The sequence below is a fragment of the Mustelus asterias genome, chromosome 8 (genome assembly GCF_964213995.1).
Source record: "Mustelus asterias chromosome 8, sMusAst1.hap1.1, whole genome shotgun sequence".
Classification (NCBI taxonomy): Eukaryota; Metazoa; Chordata; class Chondrichthyes; order Carcharhiniformes; family Triakidae; genus Mustelus; species Mustelus asterias.
Genome location: NC_135808.1, coordinates 32,451,422 through 32,479,105, shown reverse-complemented (window position 1 = coordinate 32,479,105; position 27,684 = coordinate 32,451,422). Strand labels below are relative to the sequence as shown.

The 27,684-nt window shown below is 45.9% G+C and overlaps 3 protein-coding genes across 5 annotated transcripts in view; 1 reads left to right on the top strand and 2 right to left on the bottom strand.

Annotated features, from left to right (window-relative positions):
• LOC144496989 (class I histocompatibility antigen, F10 alpha chain-like) overlaps positions 1-7,826 on the bottom strand; it is a 38,728-nt gene extending 30,902 nt beyond the window's left edge. For 2 of the 3 annotated variants that reach the window (XM_078217659.1, XM_078217660.1), the window contains exons 1-2: positions 7,566-7,826; positions 6,057-6,317 (exon numbers count right to left, since the gene is read on the bottom strand). In XM_078217659.1, coding sequence (XP_078073785.1) covers positions 6,057-6,317; positions 7,566-7,617 — 313 coding nt within the window. In that variant the 5' untranslated portion in view covers positions 7,618-7,826. The remainder of the gene's footprint in view (positions 1-6,056; positions 6,318-7,565) is intronic. The other variant, XM_078217661.1, reaches the window with a different exon arrangement.
• LOC144496991 (class I histocompatibility antigen, F10 alpha chain-like) overlaps positions 1-27,684 on the bottom strand; it is a 201,056-nt gene that overhangs the window by 18,182 nt on the left and 155,190 nt on the right. The gene's annotated exons all lie outside the window — the stretch shown is intronic.
• LOC144496997 (class I histocompatibility antigen, F10 alpha chain-like) lies at positions 11,903-24,853 on the top strand. Its single transcript, XM_078217672.1, has 7 exons — positions 11,903-12,163; positions 13,111-13,371; positions 20,298-20,573; positions 20,691-20,716; positions 21,077-21,329; positions 22,073-22,183; positions 23,292-24,853. Exons 1-7 carry the CDS (start codon positions 12,112-12,114, stop codon positions 23,330-23,332), a joined length of 1,020 nt encoding a protein of 339 aa, XP_078073798.1. The 5' UTR covers positions 11,903-12,111; the 3' UTR covers positions 23,333-24,853.

Sequence of the window (27,684 nt, the reverse complement as noted above, 5' to 3'; positions counted from 1 at the left end):
ATCTTGGATAATGAGAAATATTGTGAGCCGAGTCACAGAGAAAAAGGAAGCATTTGTCAAAGCAAGGAGGCTGGGAACACACGAAGCAAGTGTGGAAGACAAGGAAAGTAGAAAGAAACTTTAGCAAGGAGTAAGGAGGGCTAAAAGGGGTCACGGAAAAGCATTTGCCAGCAGGATTAAGGAAAATCCCAAGGCTTTTCATACATATATAAAGAGCAAGAGGGTAGCCAGGGAGAAGGTTGGCCCACTCAAGGACAGGGGAGGGAATCTATGCGTGGAGCCAGAGGAAATGGGCGAGGTATTAAATGAGTACTTTGCGTCAGTATTCACCAAAGAGAAGGACTTGGTGGATGATGAGTCTGGGAAAGGGTGTGTGGATAGTTTGAGTCATGTTGAGATCAAAAAGGAGGAGGCATTGGGGTTCTTGAGAAATATTAAGGTAGACAAGTCTCCAGGGCCTGATGGGATATACCCCAGAATACTGAGGGAAGCAAAGGAGGAAATTGCTGGGGCCTTGAGAGAAATCTTTGTATCTTCACTGGCTACAGGGGAGGTCCCAGAGGATTGGAGAATAGCCAATGTTGTTCCTTTGTTTAAGAAGGGTGGCAAGAATAATCCAGGTAAGTACAGGCTGGTGAGTCTTACATCAGTGGTAGGGAGATTATTGGAGAGGATTTATTCCCACTTAGAAATAACTGGACGTATTAGTGAGAGGCAACATGGTTTTGTGAAGGGGAGGTCGTGTCTCACGAACTTGATCGAGTTTTTCGAGGAAGTGATGAAGATGATTGATGAGGGTAGGACAGTGGATGTTGTCTACATGGACTTCAGTAAGGCCTTTGACAAGGTCCCTCATGACAGACTGGTGCAGAAGGTGAAGTCGCATGGGATCAGAGGTGAGCTGGCAAGGTGGATACAAAATTGGCTCGGTCAAAGAAGACAGAGGGTAGCAGTGAAAGGGTGCATTTCTGAATGGAGGAATGTGACAAGTGGCGTTCCTCAGGGATCAGTGCTGGGACCTTTGCTGTTTGTAATGTATATAAATGATTTGGAGGAAAATGTAACTGGTTTGATTAGTAAGTTTGCGGACGACACAAAGGTTGGTGGATTTGCAGATAGCGATGAGGACCATCAGAGGATACAGCAGGATATAGATCAGTTGGAGACTTGGGCGGAGAGAAGGCAGGTGGAGTTTAATCCGGACAAATGTGAGGTAATACATTTTGGAAGGTCTAATACAGATAGGAAATATACAGTAAATGGCAGAACCCTCAAGAGTATTGATAGGCAAAGGGATCTGGGTGTACAGGTACACAGGTCACCGAAAGTGGCAATGCAGTTGGAGAAGGTAGTCAAGAAGGTATACAGCATGCTTGCCTTCATCGGCCGGGGTATTGAGTTTAAAAATCGGCAAGATATGTTGCAGCTTTATAGAACCTTAGTTAGGCCGCAGTTGGAATATAGTGTTCAATTCTGGTCGCCACACTACCAGAAGGATGTAGAGGCTTTGGAGAGGATACAGAAAAGATTTACCAGGACGTTGCCTGGTATGGAGGGCATTAGCTATGAAGAGACGTTGTAGAAACTTGGTTTGTTCTCACTGGAACGACGGAGATTGAGGGGCGACCTGATAGAAGTCTACAAGATTATGAGAGGCATGGACAGAGTGGATAGTCAGAAGCTTTTTCCCAGGGTGGAAGGGTCAATTACTCGGGGGCATAGATTTAAGGTGTGAGCGGCAAGGTGTGAAGGAGATGTACGAGGCACATTTTTTACACAGAGGGGGGTGGGTGCCTGGAACCCGTTGCTGGGGGAGGTAGTGGAAGCGGATACGGTAGTGACTTTTAAGGGGCGTCTTGACAAATACATGAATAGATGGGAATGGTCCCCGGAAGAGTAAGAGGTTTTAGTTAAGTCAGGCAGCATGGTCGGTGCAGGCTTGGAGGGCCGAAGGGCCTGTTCCTGTGCTGTAATTTTCTTTGTTCTTTGCTCGAAGCTCTTTGAAATGGGGATTAGAGTCGCAGTGTGATCAGCGGGGATCAGTGATCTAGTATCAGATAGAAATGGGGATTAGAGTCGCAGTGTGATCAGCGGGGATCAGTGATCTAGTATCAGATAGAAATGGGGATTAGAGTCGCAGTGTGATCAGAGGGGATCAGTGATCTAGTATCAGATAGAAATGGGGATTAGAGTCGCAGTGTGATCAGAGGGGATCAGTGATCTACCATCAGATAGAAATGGGGATTAGAGTCCCAGTGTGATCAGAGGGGATCGGGGATCTAGTATCAGAAATGGGGATTAGTGTCACAATGTTACCAGAGGGAAAGGGATCTAGTATCAGATAGAAATGAGTGATTATGTGTCCCAGGTGTCAGTGCTGGGGGTCTGAGTTCAGTGTCCCAGGGGTCAGTGCTGGGTGACGGAGTTCAGTGTCCCAGGGGTCAGAGCTGGGGGATGGAGTTCAGTGTCCCAGGGGGTCAGTGCTGGGGGACTGAGTTCAGTGTCCCAGGGGTCAGTGCTGGGGGTCTGAGTTCAGTGTCCCAGGGGTCAGTGCTGGGGGACTGAGTTCAGTGTACCAGGGGTCAGTGCTGGGGGATGGAGTTCAGTGTCCCAGGGGTCAGTGCTGGGGGACTGAGTTCAGTGTCCCAGGGGTCAGTGCTGGGGGATGGAGTTCAGTGTCCCAGGGGTCAGTGCTGGGGGACTGAGTTCAGTGTCCCAGGGGGCAGTGCTGGGGGATGGAGTTCAGTGTCCCAGGGGGTCAGTGATGGGGGTCTGAGTTCAGTGTCCCAGGGGTCAGTGCTGGGGGACTGAGTTCAGTGTCCCAGGGGTCAGTGCTGGGGGACTGAGTTCAGTTTCCCAGGGGGTCAGTGCTGGGAGATGGACTGAGTTCAGTGTCCCAGGGGTCAGTGCTGGGGGACTGAGTTCAGTGTCCCAGGGGTCAGTGCTGGGGGACTGAGTTCAGTTTCCCAGGGGGTCAGTGCTGGGAGATGGTCTGAGTTCAGTGTCCCAGGGGGCAGTGCTGGGGGATGGAGTTCAGTGTCCCAGGGGTCTGTGCTGGGGGACTGAGTTCAGTGTCCCAGGGGTCAGTGCTGGGGGACTGAGTTCAGTGTCCCAGGGGGTCAGTGCTGGGGGATGGAGTTCAGTGTCCCAGGGGTCTGTGCTGGGGGACTGAGTTCAGTGTCCCAGGGGTCAGTGCTGGGGGACTGAGTTCAGTGTCCCAGGGGGTCAGTGCTGGGGGATGGAGTTCAGTGTACCAGGGGTCAGTGCTGGGGGATGGAGTTCAGTGTCCCAGGGGGTCAGTGCTGGGGGATGGAGTTCAGTGTCCCAGGGATCTGTGTTGGGGAACTGAGTCCAGATCCCTGGGTTCAGTGCTGGGATGGACTGTGTTCAGTATCCCAGGGTTCAGTGCTAGAGTGGACTGAGTGTGCCGTCTCCACAGGTATAAGTCCACTCTGTCCATCCTCGATCAAAGCAGTTCTCTATCTGGTTCTTATTCATGATTCCCCACACGAGATATTCCCTGCTGCAGCATCACTGTGTGCAGGATAACTGTGACTGGAGATCTCTCTGCAACCCAGTCACTGGAACATTCTGCATGGTGGATGCGTTCAATAAAGGTACAGCAGTTATTAGGGGTGACTTCAATCTGCATATTCATTGGGCTCACCAAACTGGAAGCCATGCAATGGAGGAGGATTTATTGGAATGTATAAGGATTGGTTTTCTCGACCAATATGTCGAGGACTAACTAGAGGGCAGGCCATCCTAAACTGAGTATTGTGTGTAATGAGAGAGGATTACTTAGCTTGTGGTGTGAGATCCTTTGAGGAAGATTGTAGAATTCTTCATTAAGATGGAGAGTGACATATTTAACTCTGAGACTGGGGTCCTGAACTTGAGAAAAGCTCATTTTGATGGTACGAGACGTGCATTGGCTAGGATAAGCTGGCAAAGAATACTTAAGGGGTTGACAGTAGACAGGCAATGGCAGACATATAAAGAACTCATGGATGAACTTCAACAACTGTACATCCCCGTCTAGCGTAAGAGTAAAATGGGGAAGGTGGCTCAACCATGGCTAACAAGGGAAATCAGGGATAGTGTTAAAGCCAAAGAGAAGGCAGATAAATTGGCCAGAAAAAGCAGCAAACCCGAGAACTGGGAGAAATTTAAAATCCAGCAGAGGAGGACAAAGGGTTTAATTCAGAAGGGGAAAATAAAATACCAGAGTAGGCTTGCAGAAAACATAAAAACTGACTGCAAACCTTCCATAGATATGTGAAGAGAAAAAGACTGGTGAAGACAAATGTAGGTCCCTTACAGTTAGGATCATATGAATTCATAATGGACAACAAAGAGATGGCAGACCAGCTGACCAAATACTTTGGATCTGTCTTCACTAAGGAGGACACAAGTAACCTTCCAGAAATACTAGGGAACAGAGGGTCTCGCATGAAGGAGGAACTGAAGGAGATCCTTATTAGGCAGGAAATTGTATTGGGGAAATTGCTGGGATCAAAAGCCGATAAGTCCCCAGGGCCTGATGCTCTAGATCCCAGAGTACTTAAGGAAGTGATCACAAAAATAGTGGACGCATTGCTGATCATTTTCCAGCATTCTATAGACTCTTAAAGAGTTCCAAGGGACTGGAGGGCAGCTAATGTAACCCCACTTTTTAAAAAAGGGAGAGAGAAAACGGGGAGTTATAGACTGATTAGCCTGACATCGGTGGTGGAGAAAATGCTGGACTCAATTATTAAAGATGGAAAGCAGTGACAGGATTGGTCCAAGTCAGCATGGATTCACTAAAGGGAAATTGTGCTTCACAAATCTTCTGGAATTCATTGAGGATGTGACCAGTAGAGTGGACAAGGGAGAATCAGTGGATGTTGTGTATCTGGACTTTCAAAAAGCTTTTGACAAGGTCCCATACAAGAGATTAGTGAGGAAAATTAAAGCTCATGGTATTGGGGGTAATATTGATGTGGATAGAGAACTGGTTAGTAGACAGGAAGCTGAGAGTGGGAATAAACGAGTCCATTTCAGATTGGCAGGGGTATCGCAGGGTCCAGTGCTGGGACCCCAGCTATTCACAATGTACATTAATGCTTTGGACAAAGAAATTGAATGCAAAATCTCCAAATTTGCAGACGACACTAAGCTGGGTGGCAGTGTGTGCTGTGAGGATGATGCTAAAAGGCTGCAAGGTGACTTGGACAGGCTGGCTGAATGGGCAAGTACAACATAATGTGGATCAATGTGAGGTTATCCACTTTGGAGGCAAAAACAGGAAGGAAGATTATTGCCATCTGAATGGTGGCAGTTTAGGAAAAGGTGAAGTGCAACCTGGCCTGGGTGTCATGGTGGAACAGTCGCTGAAGGTTGGCATGCAGGTATAGCAGGAGGTGAGGAAAGCTAATGGCATGCTGCCCTTCATAGCAAGAGGGTTTGAGTAGGGATGTCTTGCTGCAGTTATACAGAGCCTTGGTGAGACCACATCTTGTGTATTATGTGCAGCTGTGGTCTCCTAGTCTGAGGAAGAACAGTCTTGCTATTGAGGGAGTCCAGCGAAGGTTCACCAGACTGATTCCTGGAATGGGAGGACTGACATATAAAGAGAGATGGGATCAGCTGGGCTTGTACTCACTGGAATTTAGAAGAGTGAAATGGGATCTCATAGAAACATATAAAATCCTGATGGGACTGGACAGGCTAGATGCGGGAAGAATGTTCCCAATGTTGGGGAAGTCCAGAACTAGTGGTCATCGTCGAAGAATAAGGGATAAGCCATTCAGAACTGAGATGAGGATGAACTTCTTCACTCAGAGTTGTGAACCTGTGGAATTCTTTACCACAGAAAGCTGTTAGGGGCAGTTTGTTCAATATGTTCAAGAGGGAGCTGGACGGGGCCCTTGTGGCTAAAGGGATCAAAGGCTATGGAGAGAAAGTGGGAGTGGGATACTGAAAGTGCATATCAGCCATGATCATATTGAATGGTGGTGCAGGCTTGAAGGGCCGAATGGCCTACTCCTGCACCTATTTTCTATGTTTCTTACCTGATGTCTGGTTCATGCTCTTCATGACTGTAAACAGATAATCCTTTGTGACGGTCGAATGTCTGTTTCCAATACTAGACAGATCATCCCAATAGGCCTGTTTGAAAGATTCCATCAGGAACTGCTGTCTGGGGATGGTCTGTCGAATGTTACTGTCGTGATAATTCACCTGAATTCCATTGACCGTCGCAACTTTAGTCACCTCGGGGAAATCTGTCATTCCGGAGACCGCGGTGTATACTGCAATTATTGAATCAGTAGCTGGAAAATAACCAATTACAGTGGCAGGTTAATAGACATTTCCACACACTACCCCCTGGGGTCACAGTGAGAGCCATCCACACAGTGACAAACTCCAATAATCCCCCACTTTATCCCAATGTCAGAATCCTGTCTGATATTAGAAACAGAATCACATTAAACTGGGTGAGAATTAGGTGCTGCAGAGTCTCAGAGCAGGGAGTAAACACGGAATCAGAGTCACTCCGGACTGGTCTGCTGTTTATCATCTTTTCAGTAATCTGTTTTTAAATTGCAGCAGCCTTAAATCACTGGAAGGGAAGAGTGTCTCGTGATCCAGTTTTAGTTTCACTGTTGGTTGTGAGCAGAACCCCGCACCATGGGATGGGGGGGTGGGGGGGGGGGGGGGGGGGGGGGAGGGGGGGGGGAGGGGGGAGGGGGAGACAGTCACGATACGAACAGTCTCACCATCAAACAGGGGGATGGATAATCCAGAGCAGGATCTCCACTGTCCTTCACAGAGCTTTACTCATACTCACTAGGATGTTGGTGGTCTGAGATAACCTGACCTATTCAAAGATAACCTGACCTATTCAACCATGAGGGCATCACAGCTGATCCCGGGGTGGGTGAAACATGGATTATCCTTCTCCTCTCCGCAGTGTTTCGAAGACTTTAGACCAGGGGTGATGAAACTGTTTTGCTTCTCCCAATTTTTAAAATTAATAAAAAATGTATTAGTCACATGTAAGGCTTACATTAACACTACAATGAAGTTACTGTGAAATTCCCGTAGTCGCTACACTCTGGCACCTGTTCAGGTCAATGCACCTAAACAGCATGTCTTTCAGACTGTGGGAAGAAACTGGAGCACCCAGAGGAAACCCACACAGACACAAGAACGTGCAAACTCCACACAGTGACCCAAGCCAGGAATCAAACCCGGGTCCCTGGCGCTGTGAGGCAGCAGTGCTAACCACTGTGCCACCGTGCCGCCAATCGAAGTGAAAATTAAAATTGTCCATTTGAAGCATTTTCCATTTGCTCCAAGCTTCTCTGCTCTGGGTGTTTGTACATCCTGCTGTCAGGAGAGCTGAACACCAATCCCATCAGAGTCTTCCACACTGTGCTGACTTCAATGGTGTCAAATATCAGGCTGGCTGTATAACAGCGTCTGAGCAAACATCACCCATTTCAAACTCTCACCAAAAGATTCAAATTCACCCCAGAGAGAGAGAGTGAGAATGGAAGAGTGAATTCTGTACTTACCGGGAGAGACCCAGGAAAAACACAGGGAGATGGAGAAAAGGATCAGCAACATTCTGGGAATCCACTGTCCCAATTCCAATCAGTGACTGCGAATTAAACACTCTGAGGAGGAATCTAACACTGTTTATTGTGATTGGAAAACACACAATAAACAAGAAGTCCAAGTAGATTCAGAAGGACAGAAACAGTTCAGACCAGTCATCGCATTTCCCTCTTTTATTGTTGTTTATTTCCAGTTTGATCATTTCCTGAACTTAAACTTCCTGGACAAGCTCTGATTGGTTAGCCTCAGAAAAATAGCCAATAACAGGATAAAGAATGTAATGTCAGCAGTTACCAGGCAGATTAAACTCAGACAGGTTGTTATTCAACACAACAGAAAATGCTGGAAAATCTCAGCAGGTCTGACAGATCTGTGGAGAGAGAAAAGAGCCAATGTTTCGAGTCTGGATGACTCTTCGTCAGAGCTGAAGGCAAAGAAAATAGGACGAGATTCATACTGTAAGGGTGGGGTGGAGGGGGCTATAATGGATAGGGATGGAAAAGGCAAAAAGACAAAGGGAATGCAAATGGTGGTGATAAAGGCCAGGAATGGAGCGAATAGCGTCCATTAAGAGATCATAATGTGTAAACAGTAGAACAGAGGTACAGAATGTCAAACAACCTGAGGCATGTGGCAGAGGGTCCTCATGGGGTGGGGGGAGGGGGAAACAAAATGGAAAGTGAGATTTTAGAAGTGGAGAAATGAAACAATGGAAGGAATTAAAAATAAAAATGACGATAATAATATAAAGTAATAAAAATGGATGAACAAGAAAAAGAAATAAAATAAATGGAAATGGGGCGAAGGTGGAAGGAAGAATTCATGCTCTGAAGTTGTTGAACTCAATGTTCAGTCCAGAACGCTGTACAATTCCTAATTAGATGCTTAAATTCAAAGATTAGATGCTGTTCTTTCAGTTTGTATTGGACTCCCTGTGCCTATCTCTGCCCCCTCTCTCCCGCCCCCGCAGATAAGCCCCCCTTGCATACTCCCCTGCCGATCAGTGGACATATAAAATGGCATAGAATTGTTGTTGGTGCAGTCTCAAATGGGCTGAATGGCCTCCTTCTGCACTGTGGACATTCTATGGTTCAAATATATTGACAGGTTAGTGAATGGGCAGCAAATTGGCAAATGGAATTCAATGTGGAAAAATGTGAGCTTGTTCATTTTGAATGAAGGAATGAGAAGGCAGATTATTATTTAAATGGAAAGACTGCAGAAAGCTGCAGCACAAAGGGACTCGGGGGGGGCCTTGTTCATGAAACCCGAAAGCCATCAATACAGGTACAGAGGGTAATAGGGATGGTAAATGGAATGCTCGCTGTTATTTCAAGGAGGCTGGAGTATAAAAGTGAAGGGGTGTTGCTGCAACTGTACAAGGTACCAGTGAGGCCACAGTTATGATACTGTGTACAGATTTGGTCCATTATTTAAGGAAATATATTGTCATTGGAGGCAGTACAGAGGAGGTTTACTGGGATGATGCCGGGTACAGAGGGACTGCCATATGAGGGAAGATTAAACAGGTTGGGTCTGTACTCCTTGGAGTTCAGAGGAATGAGCGGTGACATGATTGAAACATATAAGAGTCTTCGGGGGTTCGACAGGGTAAATGTTGGGAGGATGTTTCCACTCATGGGAGAGTGTAGGATCAGAGGACAGAGTCGCAGAATAAGGGGGTGATCACTTAACACGGATTTGGGGAAGAATTTAATCCGTCAAAGAGTGGTGAATCTTTGGAATTCTTTACACCAGGAAGCTGTGGAGGTCGAGTCCTTCAACATATTCAAGTCTGAGATTGATAGGTTTTTAATCAGTTTGGAAATTAAGGATTACGGAGAGAAGAGAGGAAATTGGACTCAATGAGTGTTAGACCATCCATGATCTTATTAAATTGCCGAACAGGCTCGAAGAGCTGAATGGCCTCCTCCTGTTCCTATTTCTTATGGTCTTATGATGAATACATTGTGAGCAGCTGTCACCACTCCCGACACCTCCCGGGGCGAGGTGGGTGGGGGGGAGAATTCCAGTTCGACGATGGCCAGTTAAGTGTCTGATGTGACCTTAGTTCCATCATGGCTCCACCATGGAACTGGCAGGAGCGCCCAACAGGTTGGAGATTCCCCTTTCAGTCGATTCAATGCCATCATTACAGTGAGATTGAAGAGGCCTCGTCCAGCTGCTCCAGTGTAAAGAGAGGAGACACCGGGATCCTGGACTCTCCCCTCACAGTGAACACATTGACACTGATCCAGTCCCCCCGGGAACTGTTAAACTGGCTGTGCTCAGACTGGAGTTATACCACATACCAGCAAAGGGATTAGGCCACTCGGCCCCTCGAGCCTGTTCCCCTATTCAATAAGATCATGGCTGGTGTGATTGTAACTTCAACCCCACATTCTTGCCTGTTCCCCGATAACCTTTCACCCGCTTGTTGATCAAGAATCTATCTAACTCTGCCTTAAAAATATTCAAAGCTTCCACTGCCTTTGGAGGAAGAGAGATCCGGAGCCTCGTGACTCTCTGAGAGAAAACATTTCTCCTCATCTCTGTCTTAAACAGGAGACCCCTTATTTTAAACTCTGACCCCGAGTTCTAGATTCGCCGACAAGAGGAAACATCCTCTCCACATCCACCCTGTCAATACCCCTCAGGCTCTTACAACCCAGTCCATGAACCCTCTCACTGGGCTCGGTGTTCCTCAGGTACCCCTGTGCTCACTGACCTGTAAGTTCCCAGTCAAACGACTCATAAGACCAGAAGATATAGGAGCAGATGTAGGCCATTCAGCCCATCAAGTCAGCTCCACCATTCAATGAGATCATGACTGATCCTGATGTGATAATCCTCAGCTCCACTTATCCACCTTACCCCCATAACCCTTCGTTCACTAACTCATTAACAATCTGTCTTTCTCAGCCTTGAACATACTGAATGATCCAGTCTCTACAGCCCTCTCTGGTAAAGAATTGCAGAGAGACACTACACACTGAGAGAAGAAATTCCTCCTCATCTCTGTCTTAAATGGGTGACATCTTACTCTGAGATTCTGCCCTCTGGTCCTAGACTGTCCCACAAGGGGAAACAACCTCTCAGATCTACTCTGTCAAATATGTCTCAAAAAGGTCGCCTCTCATTCTTCTAAACTCCAATGAGTACAGGCCTAACCTACTCAACCTCTCCTCATAAGAAAATCCCTCAACACCCGGGTTCAACCGAGTGAACCTTCTCTGGACTGCCTCCAAGGCCAGTATATCTTTCCTTAGATAAGGGGACCAAAACTGTTCTCAGTATTCCAGGAGTGGTCTAACTCGTGCCTTGTATAGTTTTAGCAAGCTTTCCCTATTTTTATATTCCATTCCCTTTGAAATAAAGGCTAGCATTCTCTCTGCCCTGGATTTTCATAGCATGATAGAATCCCTATCAGTGCAGTAGGAGACCATTTGGCCCATTGAGTATGTACCAACAGAGCATCTTACTCAGGCCCAGACGCTGCCCTATCCCCTAACCCCACTAATCCCCCTAACCTGCACGTCTTGGGACACTAAGGAGCAATATAGCATGGCAAATCCACCTAACCTGCACATCTTTAATCTGTTTTCTTTATTCATTCGTGGGACCTGGGCACCGCTGGCTGGCCAGCATTTATTGCCCAAGGACAGTTAAAAGCCAACCACATTGCTGTGGCTCTGGAGCGGGGAAGAGTTTTAGCCTCATACAGAGATCCTCAGACACATATTGAAGCTGTAAATACAGAGGAATGTTTGAACAAACTTCAGTCTCATGCAGGTTACGTTGGGAGATAGACAAGCCCCAAAGAATCTATATCTCGAACACTCAATGGAACAGCAACCTTGGTGAGTTGCTGCAGTGGATCTTGAGAATTTTAAAATTGAAATCTCTCCATGTCCTCGCCCCTTCCTATTTCTGTAATCTCCTCCAGTTTCACAAACTCTGTGAGATCTCTGTGTTCCTCTCATTCGGAAATCTCCAGTATCAGGGATTAGAATCGCCCCACTGGGGACTGTGCCTTTAGTAACCTCGGTCCTTCACTCTGTAATCCCCTCCCTACACCCCTCTGCAGCCTCTCTCTAAAACACTTTAGAACTTTGAGCAGTTTTTGTGCACTGAGCTGTGTGTGTCTCTGGGTCAATCTTTGTTTTATAAAGCTGCCCTTGGGGAGGTTTCACTTTGTGAAAGGCGCTGGAGAAAGATTAGATTTTTCAGCCTGAATCGGAACCTGTCTGAGTTTGATCTTCCTGGTAACGAGTGACAGGTTAACTGTTTATCTCTTAAATTGGTTAATTTTCTGAGACTAACCATTCAGTCATCCTCTGCTTCTGCAATAAGGAAATGAGCAAAGTTCGACTGAGACAGGAAAATGGAGTCTGGATAAAATTTTTGTTTTTTTCAAGTTTCCCCTCAGTTTATAAAGTTGTTTCCTCCTCAGAGTGTTTAATTCCCAGTCACTGATTGGAATTGGGACAGTGGATTCCCAGAATGTTGCTGATCCTTTTCTCCATCTCCCTGTGTTTTTCCTGGGTCTCTCCCGGTAAGTACAGAATTCACTCTTCCATTCTCACTCTCTCTCTCTGGGGTGAATTTGAATCTTTTGGTGAGAGTTTGAAATGGGTGATGTTTGCTCAGACGCTGTTATACAGCTGTGCTGAACCATTGTTGGTTACCACCAGGAGTGCTGAGCCATGGTCTGGCCAGTACTATGAGTCTGTAGATATGTTACTGTTGGGGTTAGGGTTGGGCTGTTCTACCTGTTAATATAGTCCTATGGTACACGCCAGTTGGCTCCGCCTTCTGGGAGAGGTATAAAGGTCACTGCTCTGCCTGGTGACCCTTTAGTCTGGGATTGTATATTGTATATAGTAGCTCCGTTATTGTTGGCAATAAAAGCCTTTATTTCCCGGGTACATCCAGCCTCCCGTGTGATTTATCGCGCGTCAACAGCCAACCTGATATTTGACACCATTGAAGTCAGCACAGTGTGGAAGACTCTGATGGGATTGGTGTTCAGCTCTCCTGACAGCAGGATGTACAAACACCCAGAGCAGAGAAGCTTGGAGCAAATGGAAAATGCTTCAAATGGACAATTTTAATTTTCGTATTGATTGGGAGAAGCAAAACAGCTTCATCACTCCTGGTCTAAAGTCTTCGAAACGCTATGGAGAGGAGAAGGATAATCCGTGTTTCACCCACCCCAGGATCAGCTGTGATTCTCTCTTGATTGAATATTCCGGGTTATCTCAGACCACCAACATCCATGTGAGCGTGTATAAAGGGATGATTAAAAAGCTCTGTGAAGGACAGTGGAGATCCTGCTCTGGATTGTCCATCCCCCTGTTTCTAATATTAGAGAGGATTCTGACATTGGGATAAAGTGGAGGATTATTAGAGTTTGTCACAGTGTGGATGGCTCTCACTGTGATCAGCTGGGAATGTGTGGAAAGGTCTATTAACCTGTGAATTTAATTGTTTCTTTTACAGATACCAGCTCATTTACTGTGATATACACAGCAATCTCTGGTATTAAAGACTTTCCTGTTGTTAGTGGTGTTGCAATGATCAATGGAGTGGAAATAGATTATTATGACAGTGATATCCGTCAGATGATCCCCAGGCAAAAGTTCATGGAAGAACATTTCAAGGAGGAATTCTGGAATATGCTCACAGATATTGGGAACGCACGATCCGACATTGCAATGAAGAATCTGAATACGATCCTGAAGAACACAAACCAGACATCCGGTAAGATCACTGATGTCCAATCTCCCACTGACTGTCCTGTTTAATGTGTGTCAGACAGGTACCCAGCCACAGTTATACTGCAGACTGTGTCCCTGGGGTGTACAGTGTGTGGGACCATGAATCAGGGAGACACGGAGAGTGATTCTGTTCCTTCTCCCTATTCTGATTGAGATCTGTACAAAGTTGTGTTGACATTGATGAAGGTGGGAAGATGGGGTTATGAATGAAGAAGTTGAGAATATGGTGAGAGGGTTGAGATGATCCAGGAAAGGGCAGCTTGTTGGCTCATTGCTGTTTTCTTGCTGTGTCTCAATGTATATTGATATATATGGGGCTGAGATTGGCCTTCTCCACTATTACACAATAGACAATGTGAATCCAGGACTCAGTGTGAAAGGACAATGTCAGAAACCTCTCCCTGAGATAAGGGAGTGGAGATTATCAAGGACAGAGACAGTCACTCATGGATGGAGAATGTGAGGAGAGCAATCCACAGATATTAATGAAGTGAAAAATGGGCCCCAGTAAGGACCCATCAAGAAAGATTACCACCTTCCAGGGAGCCTGTTAAGTAATTTATTGGGCCCTTTATAATTAACCAGATATGATAAGGGTGCAGGGTCTGCACTCAAAAATATGAATCTTCTCACTTTCAGAAGATACAACAGAGGAGTGTTCTGCTTACAGAAAAGTTACAAGAGACATATTCTTTTTCTAACTTATTTACAATGGATATGTGCATCACAACATTAATGACTATAAAATATTAAAAACATAGGCCAGAACTTTTTGGCTGTTTACACCAGTGGGATCTGGTCCCCCCGATGGTGCCCACTGTAGGTTTCCCAGCAGAGTGGGGTGCAGCCAATGGGACGGATCCATTGACAGCGGCAGGATCTTCTACTTTAAGCTATCTGCTTTAAGATATCTAGCTCCCTTGGCAAAAGGAGAAACTTTGGAGGGTTGAAAATACATTGAAATTACAATACTATTAATCTATTTGAGAGAAATCTGTACGTTATACCTTTCTGGGACAGATTGCATCATTTTTAGCAAATGTAGGTGCCTCCTCCTTGATTAAACACCAACACCACCCTTTTCATTAGCCCTTATAATTCATTTTATTTAGTTGTTAAAAATGTTCCTATTTTCTGTAAGCTGTGAGCTGATAATGTGGATTGATAATAGGTCATAACATTATTCCTGAATACTTTTAATTGCGTTTATACTGTCATAAAAGGATTTTAAATATTTCATAGAAGAGATAGTTATTCATAGAAACCCTACAGTACAGAAAGAGGCCATTCGGCCCATCGAGTCTGCACCGACCACAATCCCACCCAGGCCCTACCCCCATATATTTTACCCGCTAATCCCTCTAATCTATGCATCCCAGGACACTAAGGGGCAATTTTTAGCATGGCCAATCAACCTAACCTGCACATCTTTGGACTGTGGGAGGAAACTGGAGCACCCGGAGGAAACCCTCGCAGACACGAGGAGAATGCGCAAACTCCACACAGACAGTGACCCAAGCCGGGAATCGAACCCAGGTCCCTGGAGCTGTGAAGCAGCAGTGCTAACCACTGTGCTACTGTGCCGCCAACAGAGAAAATTAGATATTTAAAAGTTTTTTTCCCAGACTAGATAGAGCTGCATTCCTGTAATAATTATCATTAGAACAGGGCTTTAATCATGTCCAAATCTGACTCGTTGGGCTGAGCTTTAAGAATATCCCCTTAATAGATAAAAACTGTTCGAGTTCTCAGCAATCTAAAGGCACTCAGTCGACTCTGAACACAAACAGCACTGGACACCATGCATCCAATGCAAGGTCTTTAATTCCTTGTGCACAAGGAGAACTCTCTACGGCCAACACTGGATGTCCGGAGCGGTTCTGAGGTTACAGCGAAGCAGCTCAGCAGTTATAGTCAATTACAGCCAATCAGGAACAAGAGATTTTTCACATCTTTCATTGACATACATATCCACCAATCACAGCATAGCCCTTTTGCCCTTTCTTATCCAATAGAAAACCAATCCTTCATGGGCATAATATGTCGCCATCTCTTGCTATTTGGTAATCGTCATGGTAACTTGTTCTTTGTTGTCATCCTGCTGTCCTGACCTGGAATGCAGTGTTAATGGGACAAGGTTTTAGATATACTCGCTTATCCTGCGTACGTCAGTGTTGGCCTCACTGAAGGCCTGACTGAAGGCCGTGTTTGGCTAATAATCATTTCCCATTACATAACAGATTTTTTTTTACAATTATGGAACTTTAATTTTCACAATTGTTGTAACCTAACTTCCACAAGATATCCATACTCGGTCATATCCTAACTAACCTTCCCCCAAATTTCTTTGCTAATGAATAAGGCAATTAAGCTTATTCCTATTTCCAAAATGGGAACGAGTGATATGGGGTAGATGAGGGAATGACTAATCCTACTGTGAGTGATGCACATTTGGTGCATGGATGTTTCTGAGTATAAATGGTGATCTATTAGCTGGTATCCATTTTGTCAATGTTAAAGAACAATATCCGAAATAGATACGAATTCTGCCTATTTACTTTGACATATCCATCACCTTAATATACAGTGAAAAATATGGTTTCTTGCGTGTTATACAGACAAAGCACACCATTCATAGAGAAGGAAAGGAGAGAGTGCAGAATGTAATGTTACAGTCATAACTAGGGTGTAGAGAAAGATCAACTTAGTTCGAGGTAGGTCCATTCAAATGTCTGGTGGCAATAGGGAAGAAGCTGTTCCTGAGTCGATTGGTACATGACCTCAGACTTTTGTATCTTTTTCCCGACAGAAGAAGGTGGAAGAGAGTTTGTCTGGAGTGCGTGGGGTCCTTGATTATGCTGGCTGCTTTGCCGAGGCAGCGGGAAGTGTAGACAGTGTCAATGGATGGGAGGCTGGTTTGCATGACGGATTGGGCTATATTCAGAACATTTTGTAGTTCCTTGCGGTCTTGGGCAGAGCAGGAGCCATACCAAGCTGTGATACAACCAGAATGAATGCTTTCTATGGTGCCTCTGTAAAGGTTGGTGAGAGTCGTAGCTGACATGCCAAATTTCCTTAGTCTTCTGAAAAAATAGAGGCGTTGGTGGGCTTTCTTAACTATAATGTCGGCATGGGGGGACCAGGACAGGTTGTTGGTGATCTGAAGCTTTCGACCATTTCTACTTCCTCCCCGTTGATGTAGACCAGGGTATGTTCTCCACTACACTTCCTGAAGTTAATGACAATCTCCTTCATTTTGTTGACATTGAGAGAGAGATCATTATCATCACATCAGTTCACCAGATTCTCTATCTCATTCCTGTAGTCTGTCTCTTCATTGTTTGAGACCTGACCCACTACAGTGGTGTCATCAGCAAACTTGACAATCGAGTTGGAGGGGAATTTGGCCAAACAGTCATAGGTGTATAAGGAGTATAGTAGGGTGCTGAGAACACGGCCTTGTGGGGCACCGATGTAGAGGATGATCATGGAGGAGGTGTTGTTGCCTATCGTTACTGATTGTGGTCTGTGGGTTGGGAAGTTCAGGATCCAGTCGCAGAGGGAGGAGCTGTGGCCCAGGCCACGGAGTTTGGAGATGAGTTTCGGAAGAATAATGGTGTTGAAGGCTGAGCTGTAGTCAATAAAAAGGAGTCTGACATAGGTGTCTTTGTTATCTAGGTGTTCCAGGGTTGAGAGCAGGGCCAGGGAAATGGCGTCTGCTGTGGACCTATTGTGGCGGTAGGCGAACTGTAGTGGACCCTGGCAATCCAGGAGGCTGGAATTGATTCGTGCCATGATTAACCTATCTGAGCACTTCATAATGATGGATGTGAGAGCCACCAGACGATAATCATTAAGACACGCTGCTTTGCTTTTCTTTGGTACCAGGATGATGGTCATCTTCTTGAAACAAATAGGGACCTCAGATTGTTGTAAAGAGAGGTTGAAGATGTCTTCAAACACCCCCACCAGCTGATCCGCACAGGATCCGAGTGCTCGTCCGGGCGCCCCATCCGGGCCAGTCGCTTTCTGGCCCGAGAAGGCTGCTCTGACATCTGTAATGATGACCCAGACACCGAGGCTTCCAGGGTGGAGGGCATGCTCTTGTTGACCTCTAGCTCGAAATGAACATAAGAACTAGGTGCAGGAGTAGACCACCTGGCCCCTCGAGCCTGCTCCGCCATTCAATAAGATCATGGCTGATCTTTTCATGGACTCAGCTCCACGTGGACTCACCATAACCCTTAATTCCTTTACTGTTCAAAAATTTATCTATCCTTGCCTTAAAAACATTCAATGAGGTAGCCTCAACTGCTTCACTGGGCAGGGAATTCCACAGACTCACAACCCTTTGTGTGAAGAAGTTCCTCCTCAACTCAGTCCTAAATCTGCTCCCCCTTATTTTGAGGCCATGCTCCCTCGTTCTAGTTTCACCCGCCAGTGGAAACAACTTCCCTGCTTCTATCTTATATATTCCCTTCATAATCTCATATGTTTCGATAAGATCTCCCCTCATTCTTCTGAATTTCAATGAGTATAGCCCCAGTCTACTCAGTCTCTTCTCATAAGCCAACCCTCTCAACTCCAGAATCAACCTCGTGAATCTCCTCTGCATCCCCTCGAGTGCCACTATATCCCTTCTCAAGTAAGGAGACCAGAACTGTACACAGTACTCCAGGTGTGGCCTTACCAGCACCTTATATAGCTGCAACATAACCTCGCTGTTTTTCAACACCATCCCTCGAGCAATGAAGGACAAATTTCCATTTGCCTTCTTAATTACCTGCTGCACCTGCAAACCAACTCCTTGAGATTCCTGCACAAGGACACCCAGGTCCCTCTGCACAGCAGCATGCTGCAATTTTTTACCATTTAAATAATAGTCCATTTTGCTGTTGTTCCTACCAAAATAGATGATCTCACATTTACCAACATTGTACTCTTGCCCAGACCCTTGACCACTCATTTAGACTATCTATCTTTGCAGACTTTCAGTATCATCTGCACACTTTGCTCTGCCACTCATCTTTGTGTCATCTGCGAATTTTGACACACTGCACTTGGTCCCCAACTCTAAATCATCTATGTAAATCGTAAACAATTGCAGTCCCAACACTGATCCCTGAGGCGCACCACTAGTCACTGATCGCCAGAAAAACACCCATTTACCCCCTCTCTTTGCTTTCTGTTCGTTAACCAATCCTCTATCCATGCTAATACATTAAGACCATAAGACCCGTAACACCGTGCACCTTTATCTTATGCAGCAGCCTTTGGTGCGGCACCTTGTCAAATGCCTTCTGGAAATCCAGATACACCACATCCACAGGTTCCCCATTGTCCACTGCACATGTAATGTTCTCAAAGAATTCCACCAAATTAGTCAAACATGACCTGCCTTTCATTGCGTCTTACCAATGGGACAATTTATATCCAGAAGTTCACTATTTCTTCCTTGATGATAGATTCAAGCATTTTCCCTGCAACAGAAGTTAAGCGAACCAGCCTATTGTTACTCACCTTTTGTCTACCTCCTTTTTTAAACAGCGGCGTCACATTTGCTGTTTTCCAATCTGCGGGAACCACCCCAGAATCCAGCGAATTTTGGTAAATTACCACTAGCATTTGCTATTTCCCCCGCCATCTCTTTTAGTTCCCTGGGATGCATTCCATCAGGGCCAGGAGACTTGTCTACCTTTAGCCCCATGAGCTTGCCCAACACTTGCCCAACCCGTGACCGGACATTTGGCCTCTGATATTCGGGTAAGCGTTCTCCAAGGCGGCCTTCGCGACACACGACGGCGCAGAGTCGCTGAGCAGAAACTGATAGCCAAGTTCCGCACACACGAGGACGGGCTCAACCGGGATATTGGGTTCATGTCACACTATTTGTAACTCCCACAGTTGCGTGGACCTGCAGAGTTTCACTGGCTGTCTTGTCTGGAGACAATACACATCTTTTTAGCCTGTCTTGATGCTCTCTCCACTCACATTGTTTTGTTTCTTAAAGACTTGATTCGCTGTAAGTATTCGCATTCCAACCATTATTCATGTAAATTGAGTCTGTGTCTTTATATGCTCTGTTTGTGAACAGAATTCCCACTCACCTGAAGAAGGGGTTTGGAGCTCCGAAAGCTTGTGTGGCTTTAGCTACCAAATAAACCTGTTGGACTTTAACCTGGTGTTGTTAAACTTCTTACTGTGTTTACCCCAGTCCAACGCCGGCATCTCCACATCATTTCTTGTATCAGTCAGGGTCGCCTGACTTGAACATCTCAGACCTGGACTTCAGCAAGCAGTGGATATCCCTGTTCATCCATGGTTTCCGGTTGGGGAACACACGGATTTGCTTCTTTGGCACATTGTCTTCTACACACTTACTAATGAATAAATAACAATGTCAATTTACACTTCAGGCTCGATCTTACAGCCCGTTGCACCAGTTGACGAGCGTGGCGAGCCGAGAAGAGGCCAAAAAGCTGGTTAGCACTGCTGCCTCACTGTGCCAGCGACCTGGGTTCAATTCTGGCCTTGGATAACTGTCTGTGTGGAGTTTGCACTTTCTCCCCGTGTCTGTGTGGGTTTCCTCTGGGTGCTCCAGTTTCCTCCCACTGTCCAAAGATGTGCAGGTTAGGTGGATTAGCTATGGTAAATGTGTGAGGTTACAGGGATATTTCTGGGGTGGGCCTGGGTAAAATGGTCTTTCCATTCACACAGTCGGTGAAGATTCGATGGCCAAATGGCCTTCTTCTATACTGCAGGGATTTAATAGTTCTATCTATCTGATACTAAATCCCTTTCCCTTCTGATCGCACAGTGACAAATCCCCATTTCTGTTTGATACTAAAATCCATTTGGACTCTCCTGCCAAAATTTTAAAATAATTATTGATTAATTTGTTACTGACAGGAATTCACGTTCTTCAATTGATTCGGTCTGTTGAGGCCACTGAAGACGGCTCCATTAAGAGGTCGATGCGGTTTGGATTTGATGGAAAGGACTATATTAGTTTAGAGCCAGACAGAATGAGATGGGTCGCATCCAATCACATGGCAGTGAAAACCATGGAGAAATGGGATTCGGACGAATCCTGGAACAAGTTTTGGAAATGGCAGTTGGAAGTAGAATTGATTGAACGTTTAAAACTACGTTTACACTTTGGAAAGGAATGTCTTAAAAGGAAAGGTGTTGAATTCAGTTTTGAGCCCATGTTCTGATCTAACTTCACTGATCTATCAAACTGTTCTCCCATTCCATTCAGTGTGGGTTTATTGTTTGTGTTTTCACCCTTTCCCATGACAGTTCAGCCTGAAGTCTTCATCTCCAGAAGTCATAGAAGTCATAGAAGTCATAGAAACCCTACAGTGCAGAAGGAGGCCATTCGGCCCATCGAGTCCGCACCGACCACAATCCCACCCAGGCCCTACCCCCACATATTTACCCGCTAATCCCTCTAACCTACACATCCCAGGACTCTAAGGGGCAATTTTTTTCTTAACCTGGCCAATCAACCTAACCCGCACATCTTTGGGCTGTGGGAGGAAACCGGAGCACCCGGAGGAAACCCACGCAGACACGAGGAGAATGTGCAAACTCCACACAGACAGTGACCCGAGCCGGGAATCGAACCCAGGACCCTGGAGCTGTGAAGCAGCAGTGCTAAGCACTGTGCTACCATGCCGCCCAATAGTGAACCCAATAGTCAGTACAAGTCGCTCACTCTCTCCTGCCTGGTTACTGGCTTTTATCCTGTAGACATCGAGGTGAACTGGCTAAGGAATGGAGAGGTAATGTCTGAGACACTATCCTCGGGGGTTCGACCGAACCACGATGGGACCCATCAGATCCAGAAAGAGATTGAAATAAATGCTGGGGATGAGGATCAATACTCCTGTCGAATTGAACACAGCAGCCTGGCAGAGCCCAAGCTCCATCAGTCGGGTAAGGAACTGTCGAACTGTACTGTGTGTGCGTGTTCCCTGCAGGTCCATAGACACTCCCTTCTCCACCATGTTATTGTGCTCCTCATCACACTCACTGAGATGAGGCAGACATGAGATTCCCTTCACAATCCATCCTGTCTCTCTTTGACCAGCTGATACTTGTCTCAGTGTCTGGAACTCAATCTCTGGACATTTTGTGAAGTCTTTTCTTTGAGTTGGATTCTCTCACTTATTCCATGTGTTGACCATGGTGGGGTCAGTGCAGTTGTTTAGGACAAAGTCCTGCTGCTGGATTGGACCAAGTGCTTCTTTTGAAGCATTTGCTCTGTTTATCTGTGGATTTCCTCATTCTCAGCTCAGCCCAGTTTCCAGCGATCAGTTTATTCCTCATCCCTTTGAAGTTTGATGTGAAAACATCAGTGATGCTGCCTCCTGGGCCGTACAATGTAACCCTGGGGATTGAACAAGGACAGGACACACAGACATTGGGGAGAATTAGAACTGAACTGGCCAGGAAGGTATCCTATGGGATTGGGATAACACGGCTTTGACACCACCATCAATGGGAATCTTTCGTCACTTCACTGGAGAGTGAAATGGAGGCGAGGGTAAAACCAGCATTTCAGCCAATCCCATCAATTCCCAATGGGCAGCTTCAGTTCCAATTGTCCCCAATGAACAGAGAACTGGGAATGGATCTGGGAACAGAGACAATCCTCATATTATTCAATTGTGTTTCAGAAATCCCGGAAAACAGTTGGGGACGCTCCCATCTTGGAATTATAATCGGATCAGTGATCCCAGCACTGGCTGTTATATTCGGAATAATCATCTGGAAAAGACAACGGAGAGGTAAGAATCAGAGAGAGGGGAATGTAGAACAGAGGGGACAGAGTGAGTGTGGGGAATCTCCAGTACTGGGAGTACAGGACACTGTGTTGAATGAACGGATTTAATTCCCACACACAGATACACACGTATAAACACATCTTGTTGCCTGTCTGATCTTCCTTTGTGTGATCAGCCCAGACCAGGTGTAATATTGATCATTAAAGCCACCGCACACACTCACATCATAGAACATAGAACATAGAACATAGAACATTACAGCGCAGAACAGGCCCTTCGGCCCACGATGTTGCACCGACCAGTTAAAAAAAAAACTGTGACCCTCCAACCTAAACCAATTTCTTTTCGTCCATGTACCTATCTACGGATCTCTTAAACGCCCCCAAACTAGGCGCATTTACTACTGATGCTGGCAGGGCATTCCAATCCCTCACCACCCTCTGGGTAAAGAACCTACCCCTGACATCGGTTCTATAACTACCCCCCCTCAATTTAAAGCCATGCCCCCTCGTGCTGGATTTCTCCATCAGAGGAAAAAGGCTATCACTATCCACCCTATCTAAACCTCTAATCATCTTATATGTTTCAATAAGATCCCCTCTTAGCCGCCGCCTTTCCAGCGAAAACAATCCCAAATCCCTCAGCCTCTCCTCATAGGATCTCCCCTCCATACCAGGCAACATCCTGGTAAACCTCCTCTGCACCCTCTCCAAAGCCTCCACATCCTTCCTGTAATGTGGGGACCAGAACTGCACACAGTACTCCAAGTGCGGCCGCACCAGAGTTGTGTACAGTTGCAACATAACGCTACGACTCCTAAATTCAATCCCCCTACCAATAAACGCCAAGACACCATATGCCTTCTTAACAACCTTATCTACTTGATTCCCAACTTTCAGGGATCTATGCACACATACACCTAGATCCCTCTGCCTACTGAATATGGATGGAATGGAAGAGATCTACAGGATCTCCATAAAGTGTAAGGATGGAGGGGAGTGTGAGAATGAGTATTTCTCACACAATCTCCATTCCCTCACACTTGTTGTGTTCTCACTCTCTGAGAATGGATTATTCCCCCTTCTAACTGACATTTATTTTACTTCTGCAGATTCACCAAGTGGGACGTACACAACAGCTCCCAGTCAGTGACTGAGGGACAGATTGTTGGGAATGAAATACATTCACATTTTGTGCACTTTTCTCACTTTCTGATTGCTCAGAGTTTTAAATATCTTTAAATGTTCGCGGATTTTGATCAAGACTTTTTGGACTCAGTATAAAAGACTCTGTGATACGTCCGGTAATGGAGAAGACAATCAGGATGTTGGAAACACCTTTCTGGTGCTGGGCAGTTTTCCACTTCACTTTATAAGTTGTGAGAGATGAAGGAAAGTGAAAGTTGATCTGCTGAATTCCCACACAGTCACAGAGTGTTCATCCCGACAGCTCCTTTATACAGGGACTCTGCGCTGTACAGGCTGTTCCCAGGAGCACACACTGAGATAAACACCGTCTCCTGCTGGAGGACCATCAACTCAGTGAAAATCAGCCTGAAACTCTCAGCTCTTCCAGGGCAAAGGGTTCTCCATGACTGAGGGTTTCAGATTGTCGCATTGCAAGATCCAGGAATACTGGTGAGGGATACAACACAGCTTGGGGCAGCTACTGGAGACACTCCATGGGGAAAGACCTCTGACTAAGACCCTCCCATCATAGCTACAGAGAGTGGCTGAAAAACATGTCAAATCTCCCAGTGTGAACGATTGCTAAGAAATTTATATTGTTCATACAAATTGTAATTCTGAGTGTAATGAGACACTGCAGAATGTCAGATTTTATATTGATAGACAACAGTCCATTTTGCTCTTATACAGATGTTTGATGTGTTCAAAAATGTACTTTTGCCTGGCGCTGTGAGGCACCAATGCTAACTACTGTGTGACCATAGGACTTACTGGGATTTGATGGTTTGAGTGACAAGGAGAGGCGAGATAGACTAGGACTTTTTTCACTGGAGCGTAGGAGGCTTCGGGGTGATCTTATCGAGGTCTACAAAATAATGAGGGGCATAGATAAGGTAGATAGTCAACACCTTTTCGTAAAAGTAAGGGAGTCTAAAACTAGAGGGCAAAAGTTTAAGGTGAGAGGTGAAAGATACAAAAGGGTTGAGAGAAGCAATGTTTTCACACAGAGGGTGGTGAGTGGCTGGAACCAGCTGCCAGAAGTAGCAGAGGCAGGTACAATTTTGTCTTTTAAAAAGCATTTGGACAGTTACAAGGGTAAGATTGGGATAAAGGGCGGTGGGCTAAACTAGCTTAATGGTAAAAACTGGGTGCGTGGACAAGTTGGGCTGAAGGGCCTGTTTCCATGCTGTGAACCTCTCTGACTCGATGACTCCAGGTGCTCCGGTTTCCTCCCACAGTCCGAAAGACGTGCTGGTTAGGTGCATTGGCCATGCTAAATTCTCCCTCGGTGTAAAGGAACAGGTGCTGGAGTGTGGCGACTGGGGGATTTTCACAGTAACTTCATTGCAGCGTTACTGTAAGCCTCCTTGTGACCCTAATAAATAAACTTTAAGCTATAATAAATTGATGGAGAAAAGTCTTTAATCAGTGTTTCACTGTGATCCTGATAACTGTGATTTGTAATCAATAAATAATTGTCAGTGTTTGACTTGCCTGAATTCTTCTTCACTGATTTCACAGGAAAGGTTGAATTCAATCACTCAGCAGCTTGTGACGATTGGAATGGGCAGTTGTTGAGGTTCAATCCAATGTGAACTGGCTGAGTTCAGACCAAATGTCATAGAACATAGAACATAGAACAGTACAGCACAGAACAGGCCCTTCGGCCCACGATGTTGTGCCGAGCTTTATCTGAAACCAAGATCAAGCTATCCCACTCCCTATCATCCTGGTGTGCTCCATGTGCCTATCCAATAACCGCTTAAATGTTTCTAAAGTGTCTGACTCCACTATCACTGCAGGCAGTCCATTCCACACCCCAACCACTCTCTGCGTAAAGAACCTACCTCTGATATCCGTCCTGTATCTCCCACCACGAACCCTATAGTTATGCCCCCTTGTAATAGCTCCATCCACCCGAGGAAATAGTCTTTGAACGTTCACTCTATCTATCCCCTTCATCATTTTATACACCTCTATCAAGTCTCCCCTCAGCCTCCTCCGCTCCAGAGAGAATAGCCCTAGCTCCCTCAACCTTTCCTCATATGACCTACCCTCCAAACCAGGCAGCATTCTGGTAAATCTCCTCTGCACTCCTTCCAGCGCTTCCACATCCTTCCTATAGTGAGGTGACCAGAACTGCACACAATATTCCAAATGTGGTCTCACCAAGGTCCTGTACAGTTGCAGCATAACCCCACGGCTCTTAAACTCCAACCCCCTGTTAATAAAAGCTAACACACTCCAGGCCTTCTTCACAGCTCTATCCACTTGAGTGGCAACCTTTAGAGATCTGTGGATATGGACCCCAAGATCTCTCTGTTCCTCCACAGTCTTCAGAACCCTACCTTTGACCCTGTAATCCACATTTAAATTTGTCCTACCAAAATGAATCACCTCACATTTATCAGGGTTAAACTCCATTTGCCATTTTTCAGCCCAGCTTTGCATCCTATCTATGTCTCTTTGCAGCCTACAACAGCCCTCCACCTCATCCACTACTCCACCAATCTTGGTGTCATCAGCAAATTTACTGATCCACCCTTCAGCCCCCTCCTCTAAGTCATTAATAAAAATCACAAAGAGCAGAGGACCAAGCACTGATCCCTGCGGCACACCGCTAGCAACCTGCCTCCAATCCGAAAATTTTCCATCGACCACCACCCTCTGTCTTCGGTCAGACAGCCAGTTGCCTATCCAATCGGCCAACTTTCCCTCTATCCCACACCTCCTCACTTTCATCATAAGCCGACCATGGGGGACCTTATCAAACGCCTTACTAAAATCCATGTATATGACATCAACTGCCCTACCTTCATCAACACACTTAGTTACCTCCTCAAAAAATTCTATCAAATTTGTGAGGCACGACTTGCCCTTCACGAATCCGTGCTGACTATCTCGGATTAATCCGCATCTTTCTAAATGGCCGTAAATCCCATCCCTAAGGACCCTTTCCATCAATTTACCAACCACCGAAGTAAGACTAACCGGTCTATAATTACCAGGGTCATTTCTATTCCCTTTCTTAAACAGAGGAACAACATTCGCCATTCTCCAGTCCTCTGGCACCATCCCCGTGGACAGCGAGGACCCAAAGATCAACGCCAAAGGCTCTGCAATCTCATCCCTTGCCTCCCAAAGAATCCTAGGATACATTTCATCAGGCCCAGGGGACTTATCGACCTTCAGTTTATTCAAAACTGCCAAGACATCCTCCCTCCGAACATCTATTTCCTCCAGCCTATTAGCCTGTAACACCTTCTCTTCCTCAAAAACATGGCCCCTCTCCTTGGTGAACACTGAAGAAAAGTATTCATTCATCACCTCGCCTATCTCTACTGACTCCATACACAAGTTCCCACTACTGTCCTTGACCGGCCCTAACCTCACCCTGGTCATTCTTTTATTCCTCACATAAGAGTAAAAAGCTTTGGGGTTTTCCTTGATCCGACCCGCCAAGGACTTCTCATGTCCCCTCCTAGCCCCTTTTTCAGCTCATTCCTTGCTAACTTGTAACCCTTAATCGAGCCATCTGAACCTTGTTTCCTCATCCCTACATAAGCTTCCCTCTTCCTTTTCACAAGACATTCCACCTCTTTTGTGAACCATGGTTCCCTCACTCGGCCATTTCCTCCCTGCCTGACAGGAACATACCTATCAAGGACATCCAGTATTTGTTCCTTGAAAAAATTCCACTTTTCATTAGTTCCTTTCTCTGACAGTTTCTGTTCCCAACTTATGCCCCCTAATTCTTGCCTAATCGCATCATAATTACCCCTCCCCCAATTGTAAACCTTGCCCTGCCGTACGGCCCTATCCCTCTCCATTGCAATAACAAAAGACACCGAATTGTGGTCACTATCTCCAAATTGCTCTCCCACAACCAAATCTAACATTTGGCCCGGTTCATTTCCCAGTACCAAATCCAATGTGGCCTCACCTCTAGTCGGCCCATCCACATATTGTGTCAGGAAACCCTCCCGCACACACTGCACAAAAACTGCCCCATCCAAACTATTTGACCAACAAAGGTTCCAATCAATATTTGGAAAGTTAAAGTCCCCCATGACAACTACCCTGTGACCCCCACACATATCCATAATCTGCTTAGCAATTTCTTCCTCCACATCTCTATTACTATTTGGGGGCCTATAGGAAACTCCTAGCAACGTGACCGCTCCTTTCCTATTTCTAACTTCAGCCCATATTACCTCAGTGTGCAGATCCCCCACGAAGTGCCTTTCCGCAGCCGTTAAACTATCCTTGATTAACAATGCCACTCCTCCACCTCTTTTACCAGCTTCCCTACACTTA